General features: G+C 40.7%; 2 protein-coding genes across 8 annotated transcripts in view; one reads left to right on the plus strand and one right to left on the minus strand.

Annotated features, from left to right (window-relative positions):
* Positions 1 to 8,344, plus strand: part of LOC110989540 (protein kinase C delta type-like) — a 54,602-nt gene extending 46,258 nt beyond the window's left edge. For all 4 annotated transcript variants that reach the window (XM_087135407.1, XM_022254005.2, XM_087135408.1 and 1 more), the window contains 5 exons: positions 91 to 182; positions 321 to 522; positions 1,370 to 1,558; positions 2,101 to 2,229; positions 2,933 to 8,344. In XM_087135407.1, the coding sequence (XP_086991533.1) occupies positions 91 to 182; positions 321 to 522; positions 1,370 to 1,558; positions 2,101 to 2,229; positions 2,933 to 3,079 (759 nt within the window). In that variant the 3' untranslated portion in view covers positions 3,080 to 8,344. The remainder of the gene's footprint in view (positions 1 to 90; positions 183 to 320; positions 523 to 1,369; positions 1,559 to 2,100; positions 2,230 to 2,932) is intronic.
* Positions 8,345 to 8,435: 91 nt separating this feature from the next.
* On the minus strand, positions 8,436 to 21,172 carry LOC110989551 (mitochondrial tRNA-specific 2-thiouridylase 1-like). 4 transcript variants are annotated; one of them, XM_022254026.2, is made up of 10 exons: positions 20,996 to 21,172; positions 18,029 to 18,194; positions 16,352 to 16,545; positions 15,077 to 15,249; positions 14,115 to 14,168; positions 13,156 to 13,222; positions 12,860 to 12,960; positions 11,679 to 11,820; positions 10,694 to 10,776; positions 8,436 to 10,078 (listed from the first exon to the last, which is right to left on the minus strand). In XM_022254026.2, the coding sequence occupies exons 1-10, from the start codon at positions 21,081 to 21,083 to the stop codon at positions 9,935 to 9,937; spliced, it is 1,212 nt and encodes a 403-aa protein (XP_022109718.1). In that variant the 5' UTR covers positions 21,084 to 21,172; the 3' UTR covers positions 8,436 to 9,934. The 4 variants fall into 4 exon arrangements, with proteins under 4 accessions (XP_022109718.1, XP_086991537.1, XP_086991536.1 ...); XM_087135411.1 differs by lacking the exon at positions 20,996 to 21,172 and adding an exon at positions 20,838 to 20,962; XM_087135410.1 differs by lacking the exon at positions 20,996 to 21,172 and adding an exon at positions 19,447 to 19,813.
* Positions 21,173 to 21,964: the final 792 nt, after the last annotated feature.

Below are 21,964 nucleotides of genomic sequence, written 5' to 3' on the forward strand. Positions count from 1 at the left end.
GGACGGAAAGTAAGCAGTGAAGGATTGACTCTATCATCCACAGAAGCAATATTGTTGACATTTTTTTTGTTGGTAATCCTGTTCATTTAGGGCCACCTGTTCTTTGTGATGGAGTACTTGAATGGTGGAGATCTGATGTTCCACATCCAGTCATCCCTAAGATTTGAAGAAAGAAGAGCAAGGTATTCTTCTGGTGACATCTGTTTTGAATAAATAGATCCTAAAGATGTTTATGACACTGTGCTCATAATAAACTCCTCTAGTGCAGAATAACAAATTGTATTCATATCACAGAAAACCCACAATAATTGCCTTGTTAGATTCTATGCGGCAGAGATCATCTGCGGCCTGCAGTTCCTTCATCGCCGTGGCATCGTCTATCGTGATCTCAAGCTGGACAACGTGCTGCTGGACTTCGAGGGCCACATCAAGATAGCAGACTTCGGCATGTGTAAGCAGAACATCAGTCTGGAGAACAAAGCCTCGACGTTCTGCGGCACTCCCGACTACATCGCACCAGAGGTAATAAACAGTCTTTGCCAACTCCAGATTTCCCTGGGAAATGTCGATAATTCAGTTTGGGTCCCAATGGGAGACTTTGAGACACTTAGTGGCGGCAGACACAACGGTACTGTTTGGTTGATGTGGGCATGGGCGTGCAGTTTTAGGCATGCGTGTTCTGAGCACGTTCACAACTGCGAAAAAGGACCGGTTTGTCTGCCGCCACCATGCGTCTCAAAGTGTCCCATCGGAAACTTATGCAAGTCCGTTTGGAACCCTCTGAAAAGTTTCAAGTATAGACAATAGGAAAGCAAAGGATATCCATAATTGCAGTTATTGGCGTGTATGTGTTTGAGTGGTGATGGATGGTTGTACACTTATTTTCAGCCTTGAATGTCTTCTCTCTGTGGTGCTATCTGTGCATGTGGAATGGAAGCAGAGGAACGACGAAGGATTTATTTTGGATTGTTGTGGAAGTGCTAAATGCACGCCTTCAGTTTTTGTGTGTACACACTCATGTATAAGGTGAAATGTGTGTCCCTCACTGCACTGTCAGGAGCAAGTCACACAGTGGCCTCAGCAGCTTTTGTGCAGACTCATTGTGGGCTGCAGTATTTGGCCTTTGTAACTCTCGCTAGCTTCAAGTGTGTCTATACTTCTGCGTCTGTCCTCAAAGAGCTAGTTCAGTATTCAAATTGCACTTGCCCAAGAGGAAGTGCGTCCGAGATCTGCCCTATCAGCATGTCTGTACACTCCATACACGTGCTTCATTCTCAAATCACCTTGCCATTTTGAAATACCAAACTAGCTTTTTGTAACCATTTTCTCAAAGTTTCTAACCTGTTAAATATCTCTTTTTTTCCCACAGATCCTGAACAGCCAGAAATATAGTTTCTCTGTAGACTGGTGGTCTTTTGGTGTGCTGCTGTACGAGATGCTGATAGGTCAGTCGCCTTTTCATGGCGATGACGAGGAGCTTCTCTTTGATTCCATCCTCCATGACACGCCCCACTACCCGCGGTGGCTGTCCAGTGAAGCCAAGTCCTGCGTATCAAGTGTAAGTGTTGACCAATTGCGTGCAGTCATATCTGTGCCGACCTAGAGAACCATACATTTGTAAGGAACTCATAACAAGTAAGCTCATAGTTTTATCTGTAGTTGGTTTTTGCATACTTCCCTGTTGAAAAAAATTCATAAGGAGTTGCATGATTTGACTTGCCATTTACGAATTTTCTTAGGTGAAGTGGGCTGAAGTCTGGACCGGCATTATGAAGATTTAAAATGAGAAACTTATCCAATATTCACTGTACTGCTTTAAAGGGCTCAACCTGGTACCCACTGTACCGTCTTAGCACTATGTGTTGTTGTTGATTCAAAAGTGTGTAATTTCAGGGCAGTGCAGAAGTTAATGGTGTCAACTATTTCCCGTTGGGGCTAAGACCTCAGAACAGATTCTGAATCACCACTTACATGACTTACAGCTGGGTACCTGTTACAACTCCCAAAGTTTATTCTGTCTGATTGACATATCTGGATGTTCAGAAATTCCATTTATGCCTGACTCATTTGTTCCTCTGCTGTTTTACGTGACCTCTGTAGCTTCTCATACGTGACCCTAACATGCGATTAGGAGTAAGGAGTGAGATTCGCAACCACGACTTCTTCAAGTCTGTCAACTTTGAGAAGCTGGAGAGGCGAGAAATCCCGCCTCCATTCAAGCCTAAGATAGTAAGTGCAGGCCTGGTAGGGTGCGTGTCCTGGGTCAAACGGACCTGTAGAAGAACCAATGAATGTACACGGTGGGAAGAGGGATTCGTTCCCAGATCTGGAAAGACATGCTCACGATGGTGATTCGTTCGTAGATCTGGAAAGACATGCTGGCAACGGTCAACTTTCTTCAAATATTTTACATACTCTTTTGGATGCAACGTTATGATGACCATTAAAATTATTTATAAGCTTGCCACATCTTGACTCTGTCAGTCCAAGCCATAATTTGTTTAAGAAGTGGCATGTGAGAATTGTCTCTCATAGAATAGGCCACAACTTAGGCAACTTGCACTATGCAGTGCAGTAAAAGTGCATTTAATACTAGTAAATAGCTGTGTACATGTAGTTCAGAACTTGTAAAGAGAAAATTGTGGAGGCTTTTTCCTATTCAAAGACAAATTTTCAATCTTTCTTTTTTATTTATTCCTGGCAAATGTCACACTGCCACATTTCAGGCCCATGTAATTTCTTCTAAAGTTGTTGTTACACCTCCCCACACCAGCAAATGTTTTGTACTCTTGTGAAAATGATAAGAAAAAGGTACGACCCCAAATGTTAAAAACTCTGCCGACTTTTTCTCTGGTGACTTCTCTTGTGTATTTCACCCACATTTGATCTCTTTATGCAATACCCGAACATATCATTTGATCTTCACTTCCAGAAATCTGCCTCCGACGCCAGCAACTTTGACCCAGAATTCACCATGGAGAAGGTGGCACTGTCCGTCATCGATCGGCAGGTCCTGGAAACCATCAACCAGAACCAATTCCGCGGCTTCTCCTTCACCAACCCCATGATGGAGCGGTAGTCAGCCAAACAGCAGCAACCACTGACTGCAATGGAGTTGGAAGTACACAGTGTGAGGCTAAGTGACAATAGTGTGCATACTTTTAGTAAGTTAGGGGTATTTACATGTAGGAGCCTTGTTAGTGGCTGGAAAAGAGACTAACACCATTAGTTGGTTGACTGTTATGTGGACATTTTGTTTGTACCAGGTTATTGTTTTATAATATCATTTAATCCAACAGTTGATGGAGTTAGTATTTCTTATCCAAGAGACTGGCGCTGGTTATTACATGTACTGAATCACTCTGTCATTTCTTTATCAGCTTACATGTACATGTATTATAATTGCGTTTTCATCTTTTATAACATACCAGTAAAACTCCATTTACCCTCAGATGCCAACAACGACAATGTGAAAGTCTCACTTCCAAGATTTGTATTTTTCAATACAAATTTTGATATTTTCAGTGGGCAGTTGAGTCTCGTCGCATCATAAAGTTTAAGCCTGTAAGAAGGAACATGTGTTCAAATGGATACTTAGTGAACAATTCATTGTGGATTTGTGTGGGCAATGGCAATGCATTCCAATTAATGCAATCAGAGGTAGTTTGTATTTTCTGTGTGATGATAATATTGTACTTAATTGAGGCAAGTCTATCATTCTAGTTGTTTAGTTTCTGTGCATCAGTTATTTACAATCATGCTTTTGTCAGATACCAAATTTGGTTCTTTTCATTATTATCTGCTCTTTCTTTATCCATGTATACTTAAAGTTCATCATTTGTTAACATGTCATTTTGTGTATATATATGCGTATTTTATGTTTTACCCAGTATTACTGTTATGTTACATATACAGGTATATTTTGTATTTCTGGCAATGTGTGTTTTTTTTTTCACCACTCTTAATATGAGTACATTCATTTTTCTGTTTTAACACAGTGTACCATCTCTATTAAAGATTCTTTAACCCCGGGTGTGTACACTTTTTTAACTGACTTTATATCACAGGCTGGTACATATGTACTGATATGTTGGCTCCGTAGTCATGCCATCTGTGTATACTTTGAATGCTGGTTTACGATTTTAAATTTGGTGCAGACATTTCCCAAGTGATTCCACTACAGTGAGGGTGCTTGTAGACTCTATTCAAGTCTGGCTTCCATACCTTACATGTATACCAGCTGGATCCATATGTGTAGTTCACGTTAAGGGGCCATGCAAAAGTACTAGGTTTAGAGCATTGTAGATGTTATGAATGTTGAGAATACAGGCTGTTATTGGTTTAGCCATGGACCAATCACACATACAGGGCGAACAGGGGTGCTTTCAATAGAGCAATGCTTGCGCAATGATGGAAGCACTGATATTGTAGGTCCTATAGAGGCTATGCATGGCAGCCATCTTTCCAGTCAGTGCTTTTGTCATGGGGGATATGCACAGATGGTCTACTCATGTGTATCCCTATGGAATATAAATATTGACGGGGAAGATGGCTGATGGCATAACCTCTGTACTGATTTTTGAATGAAAGTGTGCCAGATGTGTATAAGCAAAAACAAAACTGCCACTACAAATGGAATAAACAAAATGCGCATTTAATTATACGCCATTTTTCATAATGGTTTGCATCCTGTGCATGCCACCTCCAAGGTAGTAGTACCTGATGTACTGTTCATTTTGCCCATCCTTAGTGTTCAAGAGTGGGTGGGTGACCAACACAGAGGCAGGGGGGGGCTTCTCTTTGTCCCATAGTTTTCATCAAATGCATTTTTCAGGACATTCCTTGGAGGCGATGCCCATCTGATTTATTTGCTTTTGAAAGCATACACGTATGCTTAGGAATGAAGTATGTTATGCAGTCCAGGAAAGCTGCCTCATAATTTCCTAACTGGCCAGAATAACCACAGGTCTATGGTTAATGAAGTGGCCACATGCAGCTAGTGGGAAGTAGTGGCATAATTATTTCTTCCTTTTGTCAAACTTTGATCCAGATGGACAGGCCAGTAGAGCTTATTCTGCAATCCAACTCTAGGTCAGAAAGTGTTTCTCCTTTCGGTCTTTTTTTTCCACAGAGATCTGGATCGCGATCAGTGATCCCAAAGCTGGTTCACCTATCCAATAGAGGGATCCCAATACGATGCTTTTTGCGTCGATTTGCGCACTTCCGCTTTTGAAAACGAGGCTGTGTCAGTTTCAATTCTTAATACGATCAGACGATTGAAAGTAAGGAGTCAAGACACAAAATACATAAAGGTATGTTAAATTCAGACTTTTCAGGCTGCAAATTTTTGTGGAAGAGTCTGTCAGGATGACTCGACACGTAAAATCAAAAAGGAAAAAATAACGACAATTTACCGCAAACTAACGTACCTGCGATGGCCGTGTATCTTGTGCAGTGGGTGTGGTTTAAACTGAAGTGGTGTCACACTTGAGAACGGGATACTGTATGTACTGTGTCGACTTCGTGGGCGCGTGCGATGTAGTTCAACACAGAGAGCCTCGGTTTCGATGCAGATATGCGCAGACGGCGCTAATGTGAAATCCCTCTATACGCAGGTTTTGGTGTCAGTGAACCAAGGTCGACTCACTGATCTCGATCTGGATCCACGTGAAACAAACAAGCCCTTCAAAGATATGCATCAGGTTACCACTTCAATTGCCTGTGAATTATTCTGGGGTTTGGTCATGAAAAATGTCATGGAAGTCATAGAAAATTGGGGTGAATAGGTATCCTGGAATCATGATGTCTAAGGAAAAAAGTCGTGGAAATCAAAATTATGCAAAGGTGGTTTTTGATTGACCACTTTTGCTATGGCAGTCTTCCAATTTGCAGTACCAAGAAGCTTCTCCAGGATCTGGAATCAGGTGTCTTGGAAAGTGTCATATTTTAGTCTTGAAAAGTCCTCACAAAGTCATTGAATTTTGTTTTCTGCTGAAACTGTTTATTCTACATGTGACTGAGTTTCTGCTTGGTTTTGAGGAGTCATATTTTCTGTTTTATGAAATTGGGTCTTGGACTTTAAAACTTCGAAATCAATCATTCCAGTTAACAATTGATAAAATTCATTCCCAAATGCATCAAATGCATGCTAACTCACAATAAAATGTTTATTCCGTAGCGAGTTTTAACCTAAATGGGGTAGCCTTTTTGTCGCTCAGTAGCATGTGGCCGGACTCATTTTTCTATCCAAAATAGGCGTTAATATCGAGAATTACTTTAATGTTTTACCATAGTGACTGAACAATATGCTGTGCATAGTGAGTTCATATAAATAAGTAGTTTAAAATACGCAGTTATCTGTGATGTGACAAGTTTTCATCTGCAGTGCAACTTGCTTGCAGTAGTCTGCCTGCAACATGCAGACCTTGACAGGGTGGTGTTTTATCTTTAAAAATGACAAGAAAATGACTGAGAATTTTAGCTGTGATAGAAACATTTCAGTATTGCAATGTACATTGTAAATGTAACAAGGGTACACTTTGTATGCACTTGTTGAAAAGGGTGATGTTTGTGTGGAACCTTTGAGCCTCACTGTTGAAAAATGTCAGAACAAAATTTAAATTTCAACAATCTTGTGACCGTGTGTCCATATCTACTGCCATCAACAGATGAACCAACCAGCAAACACATGCTGCCTGTAAAAGAAAAGCTTCAGTCATCCATTTGCACAAAGTTCAAGGGTCAAACAACACAGGAAATGGGTGGAATATTATTGCACTACTTAGGAATAATTAAATTCCTTTTGGAGAGCAGTGCATGTGTCTCTTTCTTCCATTTGTGATCAGCGACCAAGGCAGTCCTAAAACTTGTCCCACACAGAGTTGGCTGGCTGTGAATATTCACTGCTGTGTGCATTGCATCAGTAGCCCGAGTCACAGAAATGGCAGATTTGGACCGAGTCTCACTTTTGGAGGGACTGTTCATAAGCGATGGCTAATGATCTAAATTAGATATGTAATTTTCCTCATCAGCTGTTGCAAACTATCAGCTGTTGTAGTAGGAATATACTCAATCATGTCAATACCAGCGACATATATATTTTTTTTTTCATATTCAAGGCTGTAATATTGATAAGGAAAAGGATATAAAAGGAACCGTGACCAGGAAAACTTAAAAGTTTATGTAAATATTAGCCAGATGTAAACATTGCATTATTGAAAATTCCTTGAGCTGGTCGATATTGATGAATGTCGTTAAAAATTGTAACAGTGAAAAAATCCTGTAAATACAGAATGAAGTTATTGCTTTACAAAGTTTTGTAAGGGCTGTATGCTGTATTAGCAACCACAAAAAAACATGTTTTATCAATTTCTATATTTATATTATCATGGCTTTGTACATGGTTAGGAACTGTTTTGTTGATTCTGTATATGTAGTGCTGTAAAGGAATAAATTAAGCTTTCTGTGGCTCTTCCAAAACTGAGAAATGTCAATATTACTGGTACAGGCAATAGCAGTTGAAACAGTGAAAATGCTAAGTTGTTTGGGCACAAGACTTGTACAAGTGGTTTGATATTTGAATTAGAGGAATTTGTTGCCAATTATGCTTGACACATACATGTTGGGATATACACTGTGAGTGCTTGATATAAGCAGAAAAAAATTGTTTTTCATTGAACAGTACGAAGCTTATTGTGAACCCTACCCAAATAATCATACTTTGTGCTTAAAACACACTGCAAATAGAAATATGTGTACTTACAGTTTTCCAGCACCAATTCATGCTTGCTGTACCCTACTTGTATACAGTGTATGTGCATGTATCCAATTGTTCCATATTGGCCGATTGTGCTTTGTGCACCAAACTGGCTCAAGACGGTACACTTCTTTGCCAAGTTATGGCTTAAAAAAAGGGCACACTCTTTAATCTTTACAAAATCTTTGCAAAAACTGCACGTACATGTAGGCTGATGGAAACAGTAATTTTAATGAACCTGGTAACTCCATTGCTTGGACAAAACGAAAGTCGAAAATGTTGCAACAGTAAAGCTACACTGTACTGGTACTTCCAGGTGTCAATCACACATCACCTTAAGATTGATCTTCGTGTATATCTAGCCTGTTGCAGAGTTTATGGTTTAAAAATGGTGTAGAAAGCTATTTTTGTAGTAGTCTAACACAGAAAACATTATGTACATGTATTATTGTTTGTGTACCAGTAGTTAGTAGCTGGGTTATGATCTCCAAACAGTGATAGCTGAATAACATCAATGCATTTCTTTGTGTATGCAGAAAGAACCGAAAATTGAAGATGTAATAAATGTTGTAGGATGTAAAGTCAAAACCACTGTGTATTGGGGTTGGATTTTGTTATTGTCTTCAGGAGTGCAAGGGGCAATTAGGTGTGCATAGGAATCAAACAGAACACCCACAGGTTTCAATTTTGGTGTGCTTATAGTTGAAACTTTATTCGGCTTTAGCAACTGAACTATTGTTTTATCACTTCCAAATTCATTTAAGGGGCCTTGATACATGTGCATCTTTATACCTTTCATACCACAAGAAACAAATCACACGTGCAATACATTCCACTAATGAAAATCTTGGCATAATATATTCCAGCGATACACACCTCAGCATGATAATTGCAGTGATAATCATCTTGGCTGGCATCTCTGATTTCCAAATCAATCTATTCTGGAGTACTTCACTTCTATTAACCACTACCAGCCGGGGACTCCGGGATCGGAGCCGTATGGTTTATATGTGTGGCCGGGGTCTCCGAACTCGGACAAAGGAAACAGGGCCCTGTAACAAAAGACCGTACTCCGAACAAAAGACCAGGCTGCTGGGCATGACCGGAATTTTTCACTCTCAAAAGTGGTGATAATCCAGCATTATTTTGAAACCGTATACCAGGGATTGGGGTATTTAGAGCAAGCGGATTACCACCGGGGACAAAAGCTCTCCACCACCGCAGCGATGAGCCACACAGCACCGCTGCATGCTAATCTGGCCCCTATTGAAAAGAGGTCAGCAGTGCACTGAGCCAGGTTCGTGAACAAAAGACAGCTGTGTGACACCGCACAATCTGGGCTCTGTTTACAAGGCTGCAGGCCTGGCTGAAATATTCGGGTGTCAATGAAGGTCACCTGTCAACTTAGAGTAGTGCCTGAAGATTACTCCGTTCGGCTATAAACGACTGTTAAATGGAATGATGAATTGTTGAAGGATTTTGAAAACAGAAAAAATGATAGTCATGCCGGCCCAGCATCCTCAACGTTGAAAAATGCCCCGGTCCGAAGTGGTTAAAGACATGGACGATTGCAACAGGTACATGTTCGCGTACCCCATAAGCAACATAAATGCAACCTGTGTTGACCAAGCGTATACTGTAGCATTATTTCGGAATATGGTGCCTTGTGGAGACCCAGGAGAATGGGTTAAATAGGTCTCCACAAGGAATTTCTAAAGGTGTATAGGTCTCCACAAAGTTTCACAAAACTGATGCTTGAAAATCGCTCAAAAAGGAGAATTTTTTAATGTGTACTATCTGTCGCAAATTGAAGTGTTTCATGTAAGAGACAAGCGGTCACCACTTTAGTCCAGGAGAGTGATTCATGTGTTGAAATGGGAGCATTTTGAAAACATCCTTTCACAGCGACCGTGTTAGTACTGGAGAACAAAGCCATGTCTTCACTAGGATACAAATTTCGGGATTGTGACTTCTATGGCATACCACACTCTAGTGTGGCCTTTCCATAGTGAAAGCATTTGTAATCAGCACAGGCCAGTATTCCATAGGTCACATACATGTACGTGGACGTTCTGCCCTCAATCCCTGTCAAAGGTTTGCAGGACTGGCTGCTTTTGTGTCCACAAGGGAATCAATCTCGTTCATACTGGTAGGAAGTCTTCAGCAGCCTCTCTCATGTCATGACTTGGAGCCCTGACTTATAATTGGAACTGGCCTGTCTCTAGTTTGGTAGTGTCTATGGCGTAGTGTGTACAGAGAAGGTCCTGGCTTGGTTATAACAGCTCCTCCTAGGCACTCATCACCGAGGTAGAACACAGCATACTGTTCAAAACAAGGAAACGGAGACATACTTTGATTTCTTCTGCACCCTGAAACTTAACCGAGGAAATAAATATGCGCAGTGTTCTGCTGAAAATGGCCCAAGCTGAAGGCAGGGACATGCTCACCAATAGGCGGTACACGTGCATTACGTGCCTCTTCGACCAATTGTGAGCAATAAATTGCCAGTTTTTATGTAGAAAGAAGCGGCCATTCTTCAAAGCTGGACACCGGCCACGCACAAACTTATTCTCAGTCATAAATATGCGAGTTGCTTACTGGTACTGGACTAGTGACCTCCAGGCACTTGCATGCTGACAAGTCCCAATGTGCAGAACTTACACAAAGCATGCATGCCAACACACAAACAAGTGCAGTCAAACCTGGAAAATTTCAAAGCTCCTATTTTTGGGAGGGATGCCATCCATTGTGGAGAACCCGGGGCATTCAATTTCAGAAATCTTTTTCAATGAAGAAACAATATTCTTTCAAGGAATGCAGTGGTGGTTATTAAAATTGGCCTTTCACAACTGTCTTGTAAACATGTCAAAACCTTACCATGTACATAATCCTGTAAAATATGGTACCGTTTTGTGACTACGGCATACACTAACTAACCTGTCCAGGGGTAACTGCCCTGAGTGGCTGACTCAGTGAGACAATTACAGATCCCATACTACTTAGTGTTAACGTGCAAGGCACTGGAAAGAGAAAACATGGAAGACTTATGTCACTTTTGCAGGAGAGATGACAATGCCACCACAATTAATAGACACAAAAGCTCTCAATAATTTAAGGTGTACCACTTTTTTTTGTTTGCCTGCGGAGGGGGCTCACACTGAAGAAATAAGTTGGCTCTGAGAAAAATGTCTAGCTAGTACAGTATGTGACAATATTAAGCACCTAGAGTACAGCACAATATTCACTATGCTTTTCAATTCAAAATAGGATTTGTTTTAAACCTAATGTGCCTGTACATGGCCAATTCTGATCTGATCCTGATCCATATGTTGCTTCAAGTGGGAGTCGGCCTGGGTCAAAAGAAGGCCTACTACAGCTGGATTCGAAATTGGATGATGGTGAGACCTGCTGCACTTTGAGTCTGGTTAAGTTGGTGACATCTACACCATGTAAACCAAGGACAGTGGTGGTGTAATTTGAACCAGGGTCATGCTGGTGGCATTTTACCGTTGGTCACGGTGACATAATCTACTCCTGTTCATCATTGTGGGATCTGAACCAGGGTCACATTGGTGGATTATACCAGATACATGTACCAGGTTGTACATGTAAGTGATGCATTGGAGTCAGGTTATGGCAGTAAAATGTGATTTTCTGAAAATTTGAGAGAACTGAATCTGGACCACAATGGTAGGAAGTGATCATGGGTGACACCTGTTGGAGTTTCATCCCAGATCCCCTTGGTTAATTAGAAACAAGGCTATGGAGACACAGTTTGAACATGGCTCTTTGTGGTGAGATTTAAATCTTGGTCACCACAGTGGACACAAAAAAAGTTCCACTGTTCCATTTTTATGTTCCAATCCATTCAACTTGCAGTTCAATCTCCTTGGCTAGTAAAGCACACACATGGTACACATACCTAGTGGATCAGTGTTTTGGAAACGGAAGTCACAGTCTATCATTTGCTCCTGTAGAAGCTGCCTAGGAGCTTCTCGTATCCAGTGAACTGGGCCTGTCAACATTGTCTCACAGAACAGAGCCGGATGGTTGGTGTGTGGAGCCTGGAGAGTTAAAGGGTGTAATCACTGGTAATACCCGACAGAAAAATCACTGCTTTTGGCCACTTTGCACTGGAGGACGTGTAAACACAGTCTGGACTGGATCTGTAACAGAGGCACGGCTGATGGGATAAACCATCAAGTATGCCTTGTCCCACTTCCACCAGATGTTTAAACCTATCAAATCCCCATTTGTTTTGTATATATATAGTTTGGGACTTTTTGAGTTGAACCTGATCTTGATTGCTTTGCACAGCCAGTTGCAATAACACATACCGCTCCATGAGCACACCCCCGAGTGTTGAAAAATATGAGGTTGTGGCAGGGAATGCATCTAGATTCTGTTCAAATGACATTGTAAATAAGAGAATAAATATGTGCTTTGCTGGTCTTGAGCGTTAGTTTATATAAACACCAACCAAGCACATATTTGTTCCCATTATACGTTTTAGTTGGACAGTCAAAAGAAGTACAAGATAAATTTTCAGGGATTTCGTTCAAGAATTTTGCGTTTCTCTGACCGAACACCCCAATCCATTTTAGGGTATATTCCTTGAACAAGTATAGTCCTGGAGAATTTCCTTATATGCCTCGGTGCGCACACAGACTCTTAACCAATAGGAATGAATGAAACTGTCTCGTATCTAGTTGCCAGTACGTTTTTATGCAGGGGGCATTCTCAAATCGCAGCGGGCATTACAAACTATTAACACACGGTCATGTTGCGCGTTGCTGAATAGGGAAACTGTCTGAGGTATTTAGGAATCAGCTTTAACAGTGTTTGGATGTATATCAAAAGGTGACTGCAATTTTGCCCTTTTGCAACAATGGAAAAGAAAACCGCCTGCATGCAATTAACCTGTAGAAACATATGAAGTTGGCGTTCTTTGAGTGGTACAGGGGTAGAGACACTGTTGGGGTTGAGCTACAAGAATGCCTGGGGAAATTCAAATAGTAAACCCACTACTCACAGCTTTTACAAATGACGTGTACTGAACAATGAACCACAGCGTAATTGTAACATCCATTCATGTCTACTCACTACAATGACTTCATTGGAGGAAGGGACTTTATCCACAACGAACCACTTTTCTTTCATTCCGCCTATTTTGGCCTTCTGCCCAACTGTATAAATGAAGTGACCTAGCAGGCAAAATAAAATAAACACAGTATGAGAGAGTTTCATTAAGCCTGTACATGTACATACAGTACACATACGAGATGTCCTATATTAAGTTTTGCCGACAAATTCATTGTTCTGCTTTTGCTGCATGGTATGAGGGAATGCTCGGCTCTTACAACACAAGTTTCTAATCAACTAATAGTTCAATAACTTACCTTCGTGCTTGCCTATAACCTTGTTGTCTTCTAGAGAGACAAAGTCACCAGGCTTGGGTTCCAAATACTGAAACAAAACAAAAAACATTCAAATGTAATTTTAACATCTCCATTATTTTGGGAAAGCCAAAAGTGCTGTTCTTCACTGCGCTACCAGACATTACAAAATTTTGCCTCTAAATGTGTGAAAGTATGATCTTTGTTTCATGGGCTTTCTGCTTTAATCTTCAGCTGATCTGGATCGCTGGCACAGGAAGTTTTGCATTCTAACATATATATGTAATTACAGGAGCATACAGTATGTGTGATTTCAAGTATGTGTGAAATCAAGCTGCTGATACTGTGCCCTTCACATTTTATCAAATAACAGTGGCCCAAATAGATGTACAGTCCGTGGCACCCACTAAACACCGAGGTTGTTGCAGAGGTTGTTCTTAATTTTCTCTTAATTGCAGGCATTTTCTTTTCTTTTTCTTTTTCAATGAACTGAAGACTAAATGAAACTGAGACATAATGTTCAATTTTTTTCAGAATCTGTGGGGGAGTTTTCAAACATGCTCACTGTCTTCGCATGTGAGACAAACATTGTTACAAGCCCCCACCTCCTTATAAATTAAACACTGTAAGTAGTCTTGTTCAAAATGACCTCTCAACCATGTCAACAGTTCAAAACATATGGACCTGTGACAGGCACTTCCACCAGGAAAACTGTGCAAATTCAAGTGAAAATTGGCCCACGAGATTTATGCAATGCACAGGCATCAAATCCGTCTTACGCTCTACACCACACCACACCACCCCAACCAAGCATTTCATGGGGTCCATAGAAGTATACATATACATGTAAAGTACTGGCACTCGTTTCAGTCAGAGCAGTCAGTAACACTTTGTCATTTGCCGTACGGGATGGTTCAATGTACATGTAATGTGCAGGAATGGCATCAGTGGCTAACACGTACCTCTTTGATGAAGCGCTTGAATTTCCTACTTCCTATGAAACATATTCCCATGCTCTGAAAGAACAAGAAAAAGTATACAGTTGCTTCCTTATACAAGGTACAATGTATGGGAACAGAGCAAATTTGTACAATACCATTGGGAGCCACGTCTAACAACATTTCTTTAATGTGGGTTAAGAAGACTGGTTTAAACCTTGGAGCTAAATTTGGAGGGTACATAGCAATAATCAGAGCATAGAAAAGATGGTTGTTGCTGCTGATGAATTTGTTGTTGGAGCACAGTTATAATGGTCCCATATGTGTGTATGCTATTAAACGTTTGGAAAAGACAGCAATTTCATTAGACAGAATAATGAATTTGATGATCTTCAGAAAATGATCAAGATCCAAAATGGTATTCATAATTACTACAAAGATGCAAAAGATGCAGTGAAGCGATTACGGTGATGATTATTAAAGTGTCTATGATGACAAAGATGGCATCATTTATGATGCCACTGATTGTGATGGAATGACCAAGCAACTTGTGACAGTGAAGACAATAAAGGTAAGTGGCAACAATAATGGAAAAATGGCTGTCCAAATGACAAGGAAGATAAATATGATAATTACGCATAATTAAGGAAATGACAGTGATAAGGACAGTCTGAACTGTAAGCAGATGTGTGTTGCCACATACAGTACATGTACGTACATGTGACAAACACAGAGTTGTTTAGGCCTGTTGTCTTTGTCCACTGTTAACATGTGCACGGGATTTGACCGGTGTTTCATGTGTGATGGTGTTGTCAAACCAGGCCCGTTGAACGTGTATTTTTAAGGTGACATCCTGTGGTACATGGTGGCGTCATGGTGGCGACTATAATACATCCCTGCCTATAAGCACATCAAGTTTCAGTTTGACCGGATGTGTAATTCTTAGATATTTCCTAAGCATCAGCTATGGCATTCCATGCTCTCACCTCCTTCCGTTTGACAATCCTCTCCAGTCCAGCAGTGCTTGCCATCTCTCTGACAACATCCTTGGTCAGATCCCCCACAGGGAATAGCGTTCTCTGCAGTGCCCACTGGGGCATTTGCGAGAGGAAGAACGTCTGGTCTTTAGTGGCATCCATGGCTCTAAGTAACTTGACCACTGCATGTACGGGTAGATATGGCAAACACCAATGAATCCATCAATGGTTTCTGCCAAAGTATTGGGACTCAACCGAATGTGTCAGAGGTCCCTTGCCTGTGTATATTTGTTTGCATGTCACTCACAGCCATTGAAACAACTCACCAAACAAAATCAGTTGAAATTGCCAACTCTAGCTGTCTCTACATGACATATCAAGCCATTAAGATCTCAAATTGTGTGATATTATCCACATACCTTTATATGTAACAAGGTTAAAGGGGTGAATAGTATACACATATGGACTGGCAATGAGGTCACTAGTGAATGTCTGAGTGCCTTGAGGGACTGTGAGTAACTAAAAGAGGGTCCTATTTCCCTGAGGTCAAACATGCCCAAGGGAAATACTTGTAGGACCCTCTTCTAGTCACTCACAGTCCCGAGAGGCATACACTGTATGGACGTTCACCAGTGACCTCATTACCAGTCCACATGGGGATACATGTATGTGTCCATACATGTATGTGGATACACTGGAGCTCCCTGAGGTATTGGCAGTTGACAAAGAAGATCCCACAGCACCATCCAATATGGGGGGGGGGAACACATACATGTACACGCAACATTGGCTATCCACCAAAGATGAACCATGATAAACATCATGTGTATATGTACATGTATGGCTTCAAAGTGTCCAGGTGTAGTCAACTGTTCCTAGGGTACACGTTTGTTACAATGTGCTTGCGTATTTGACTTGTGAATGGATCCTTGGGTGCGTGCCAGGTACATGTACACCAGCAAATGTGTAAAGACCGACACATGAATTTACTCATGAGAATTTAGCTCTTCATACATGTACATGTATTTACGAGGTATGGTAAAATAAAAGGCAGTATATATATGGCCAGTTCTGCCCTTTGTATTAAATGAAAATAAGTGTCATCAGATGTTATTTTTTACATTAAAGAAAACCATAACCGTCGTCATCACTTATGAAATTACACATGTACACTGTATGTGCATGTACAATGTACACTGAGTACATGTGTACATGTATGTAAGTCGGGTAGAGATTAACAATAACATGAAGCTCTGACTATAGGGGTCAGCAGGTGATACTCACGTGGGGGTTTGGATGCCCACCCATCTTCTAGGATTCTCTCTCCAGCATCTGTCCTGGCGTAGTGGCCGGTGGCCACAGCGTCAGCGCCCAGCACATCTCGGCTGTACTGCAGCAGCCGATCAAACTTGATGTGCTTGTTGCAAAGGATGTCTGGGTTGGGTGTGATGCCTGCCTGGTATTGCTTCAGCAGCTCGCTGCAATAAAATGCATCACCACAATGTATCGTGTACCGGTAAATACATGTACTTAAATGGTTTAATTCAGCATAGCTGTGCTTCAAGCAGAAAGGTTCTGCAGTAACTGCATGTATGTACAGTAGGCACACGTACCTAACAATGTACATGTACATGTATGTCCCAACTTACAACATCAGTCCCATACAGTATATGTACATGTACATATTTACAGTGTACTGCTGCAGGTACCGGTACATTGCACTTACATGTATGACCTACAATCAGTATACATGTACAAGTAGATGCAAGGCTTTGCATGGGAGCCATCTTGCAGGGCAGTTGTTTTGTTCCACAGGGAAGCCTCCTTTGTGCATACCCTGTACAACAAAAGCACTCGCCAGAAAGATGGCAGCCATGCAAACCCTCTTATGTACACTGTAGGCCAATTTCTACAGGCAAATTTTTCAGACTCCAGGTACATGTATTTGCATCTCACAGCTGACAGAATTCATCAACCATGTGCCAAGCTAGAGTTCCGTCCATGATACAAACAAAACCTAGATTCTGCTGCGTACATGTATGTATGTACTTGTATCACGTGTTGCTGATCATGATGAACTGTACATGTACATGTATGTATACAAAATGTAAAGGTAAATGTACCTGTACCTTTTTTGGTACAGTTGGGCTGGCTCAACTATACTTGGGGTGGCCCATACAATGTCGTTTACTGGTAGGTGGGACATTCCCCAAAGTTGGGGCAGATACAACAGTTCAGGTATACCAATAACGGGCAAGTTTGCAGTAACAATGAGCTACAGTAGTTCAGTATTTCAGAAAAACAAGTCGAGGAACAAAGCACGTACAGTGTACATGTAGCACGAGTCCACTTGGGGCCATGTTGACAGGGCAAATTTACATGTACATGTACATGTAGCACATGCATCCGATTGACCTCGGACGCGCTTCCTTTTGGGCATACGGTGCTGTAATATCAAACAGGCTTAATGGCACCAATGCTTTAGAAACTTTCGTAGATTGCAAAATTTGAACGAGTGGGCAGCAGGCTACCTGACACAGCATTATTTATGTTCATTGGTTGAAGATACGACACTGTATGGGCTGAATTTGCAGTGACTGCTGTACAAATCGCCCCAGGTGTGGCTGCAGTTGATACAGTATACATGTAAGTGTGGGCATGAACTACTGTATAAGACTGCACACACCGATCTGAAACCTCAACTTTGTGGTGTACTTTAACAGTATAAACTTCTCTAGTTCCAAGCTTTTCCAAAAGACAAATTACAACCACAACATCACCTACAAAAAAGATAAAATATTTGACCAAACTGCATTTTCAAGAATTTTTCTTTTGATATGTACATGTACTTTACATGTATACACAAACCGATTTCACGACAATTTAAAAACGAATGTAAAAAAGGATGACTAACTTTTCTCAAAATGTCAGTGAGGTTTTTCTGCTTCTATATACAAGTACCTGAAGACATCGTGCCAATATTCCTTGACAAAGCTGACTTGATGGAAGGGTAGTCCCAGTTTCTGGCAGACATGCTGGGCATCCTCTTCATCTTGGTCCACGGTGCACACTCCCGTTTCATCTAGGACATCCCAGTTGCGCATAAAAAGTCCTGTTACTTGGTAACCTGCACATACATGTACACAAAAGCACTCATACATACAACATAATGATACATGTTTACAATCAGTCGATCGCTCAATCTTTGTGCAATCTGTTGACCTTAATATTGCAAAATTTGGTAATAATTCAATTATCAGTGAATTACCTTTTTTGTAATTCAGGATAAGGAATTTTGTTTTCAAAAACAAAAGTTAACAGGTGACATCAGGAGGTCGTTATATATAATTAACATCTCCCCAACGCCAAAAAAAAAAAATACATCTTGAAAATAGTTCGCGGTACCCGCTGCTTCATTTGACTCGGACCGGCCAGCCGACCCCGGCAAGCTCGGTGGTCGAGTGGTTAAGACGTCTGCACTAGTAAGCAGGAGGTCGTGGGTTCGAGTCCCACCCGAGTAAGCTTGTGAGGTTTTTTCGCAAGCTCTCGGACAAGCACTGAGCATACAGTGTTTATTAATATACGTTGGGTAAGGGCAAACCCATTATATATAATTGACATCAGAGAGTTGCACGAATCTATCAATTGTGCCAACACTGTACACTGACAATCACTGCAGGTACAGTACTGAGTCAGGGAAATACATGTACACGTACATGTACATGTATGTGGACATTAAGGTAGCTAGTAAAATTTGTTGTATTTCGCCTGGTACAATTACTACAACTGTACATGTACTCAAAGGAAAGAAGCCTTGTCCAGCCTCCATATTTTTCAATTTCACCATGTTCAGTAACAACTTTTAAAAAGGGGCAGAATTAATTTTGGATTCAGAGAGGGAAATGTGTAGGCAAGAGCACCATCCCTGACCTTTTAAAGCCTTGTTGGCACCTTCAAATTTTGAGATAATGACTGTGAGATACATGTACATATACTGTGTGCCTTACAGGTTTGATATTAATACCGTTTACTTAGAAAACACTTAAAATTGTTCAGACTACATGTAGGCTCATAGGGTTTGTGCACAGGGTGTCAAGTGATGTCCGTATGAAATTCTTTCCAAATGTAATTATTATTATTAAAGAAGTCAAAATCACATGGAACTGTGATTACAATGGTCAATTTGCAGCTGACGCAAAGGGCTAGCATGGCTGGACATGCTGGAAACTAGATGAGTTGAACATGGAGACAGCCATCATGGGGACTGTATATTTTGGGACCCCGGCCGTTCCTAAATGTTTAATAGAACGGAGACCTACACTGTACATGTGCATGTACACACATGTACATGTACAGTACATTTTAACTTTTGGATTTACCTTGGTAAGACCATGACATAACTGTAGGGTTGATGTTGTGAAGAGAGGGCAGGGTTTTGAGTTTTGAGGGAAATTATGAGGGGAAATTGTGCATATTTTAACACATGAAATATGGTGAATTCAAATTTGCATGGCTGGTTTGTCAGTCAAAAAAGTCACATTTTCTCTTAATTTACAATTCGAAATTTAAAAAAAAGGGGTCTGTGCGACACAAGAGAGTTGTCTTTGGCTTTGTGGGGGATTGACCAGTTTTACAAGATTAAAATAACAAAAAAGTGGGAGGGGGTCCCAAATATACAATTTCCTTCATCATGACTCTTGACAGTGAGACTAGGGGTTAGGGAAGCTCATATACATGTAGTCATAAATGTTTCAACCATTCCCCCTGTTTTCTTTTTGAAGTAATCTTGGAGAGGATTTCATAAGAAACATTTTGATGTAAGTTTAGACACCATCTGACTCTCCAAAGCAAAGAAATATTCATTTGAAGCAGGGATGTTTTCAGGTTTTGGGATGTATTTCGCAGAGCAAATTGTGATCAGTTTGTTTGGGGTCAGACATCTAACCCCACAGTTCTGGGGGTAATTATTCTGTACACAACAATTAGTTTTTGACTAAACAGTGTTTGTTCTTATTTGTGCCTTAGTTATTCATGATAAATAATGACTTCACTTGAAATTTCAAAAATGTTGAATTGGAATTTACAGAGACTTTCCCCCCAAAGGCCCCCTACTTCCCTTCCATATGATGTACTGTGGTTCCCATCATGACAAAAGTGTACACTGTAGGCACTTTTCATGGGGACCACCGTTTTTTGTCACATTAATCTTGCACAAAAAACAAAGGCAACACTCTCTTCATTAATTGTGCCATGGATGATTGCGATGACCCTATTTTGGGGAAATTTCAAATTGTAAATTGTGAGAAAACTTACTGATAGCACTTAATAAACTAGCCATGCAAATTTGAATCCATCATCAACACTCACAGTTCCCCTCATAATAAACCTGTTCTACATTCGCAATGCATTATGGGTGTGGATGACAAACAAGCAACGCATTTTATGCACAACCCTGCAAGGGGGAGTGAACCAGTCAAAAATCAAGTTACAGTTTTCTTCTAAATTTTTCTTATGTATCTGCTCATCAACTCACAGATGCATGTGTATAGGCCCCTAATCAGATTATACAAGAAATGTTTTCAATACGTTTTCAAATGTTGTTAAGAAGAAATCACCCTTAATTGTCTTTTTCAAAGGGCACCAGTCACTCTACAGGCTGAAAATGAATGTGACTGGTCAAAGTGGGATGAATGAGCTGCAAGTCGTGATTTTGATTGGACAATACTAGGACATTAATAGCATGATGTCACATGATCTACCAACATTCTACCTCCATGCATGGCCATACATAATATACATGTACATGTACACGTGATCTCCCTCGCCGCGCTAGTAGTACTACACTAACAGGATGCCATGTACTCTTTCGTGTCTTTGGCAAGGACAAACCAATTTTCCTAACTCCATTCTCACAATGTACATTCTTACCTTTACTCTTCAACAATAACGCAGCAACACTGCTGTCGACACCACCTGACACAGCACAGACTATATGTTTGAAACGAGCCATGTTCATCAATCATGATCATCTGGCCCAGTTTTTTTAACTGGTTCGGCAGTTCAGCCGAACCAGTATTGTAATCGTTCTGGTTTTTTTTCTTTCCTTTTTTTTTTTTTTCTTCTTCTTCTTCAGCCAAGTTTTTCTACCCCTACATTTTGGCACCTAGGAAAATCAGAACAATTTCAAACTTGGAGGATAGTTGTGTGATCATCCAAGGACGGTCCTAGAAGAAATTCACAGTGATAACTTAAGTAGTTTATTTATTATTGATTTTTGAAGAATTAATTTTCCCCCATAGACTTTGTACACAGATTGCACACAGTTTTCGGACTGTCCTATATCAGGCTATGAGGGCGCTATTGCAGAATTACGGTCACACCTGCCTGGGCTTTCAATTTCCAAGAAACTGTCCCATATTGAACCATGTATGGCGTTGTTGCACAACATAGGGTTTGTACACACATTGTCCCGCATAATGCGTGAGCAGTCCTCAACTTCGACCCAGAATTACTACCAGAACGAAGAAGAAATCAGACTAAATTTTCCCTTCCGTTCGATCGCAAATATACCCAAGTGTCCAAATATTAAATAATATTTCATAAGTTTTTCCCAGTTTAGACAAAAATCACGTGACATGAAATTAAAGGAGCAGTTTTCCTGCACACGTGTTTCTAGCCCATTGACTTTGTACACGTTTTTGAGCGACAATTTTGGTAACTTTGCAGTCTTTGATCGTTCCCAAAGTGATAGCCAACGAAGACCCCGATGCAAGATTTATTGCAAAGGGATGACGTCATGATGACATCATCCCCTTATTTTATATTCATTTTTGAATATTTAATTTTCCCCATAGGTTTTGTACACGTTTTTCTGCTTAACACAAGTGAACAAGTAGT

Source organism: Acanthaster planci, linkage group LG04 (assembly GCF_054643075.1).
Source record: "Acanthaster planci isolate LZ-2023a linkage group LG04, COTS_SCS, whole genome shotgun sequence".
Lineage (NCBI taxonomy): Eukaryota > Metazoa > Echinodermata > Asteroidea > Valvatida > Acanthasteridae > Acanthaster > Acanthaster planci.

Coding starts and splice junctions, on each gene's coding strand:
- LOC110989551 (XM_022254026.2), bottom strand. CDS start 21,083: ATGAACATGGCTCGTTTCAAACATATAGTCTGTGCTGTGTCAGGTGGT. Junction 18,195..20,995: donor GTTATTGTTGAAGAGTAAAG/GTAAGAATGTAC, acceptor ATGTATGTGCAG/GTTACCAAGTAACAGGACTT. Junction 13,223..14,114: donor TCAAGCGCTTCATCAAAGAG/GTACGTGTTAGC, acceptor GTTTTGTTTCAG/TATTTGGAACCCAAGCCTGG.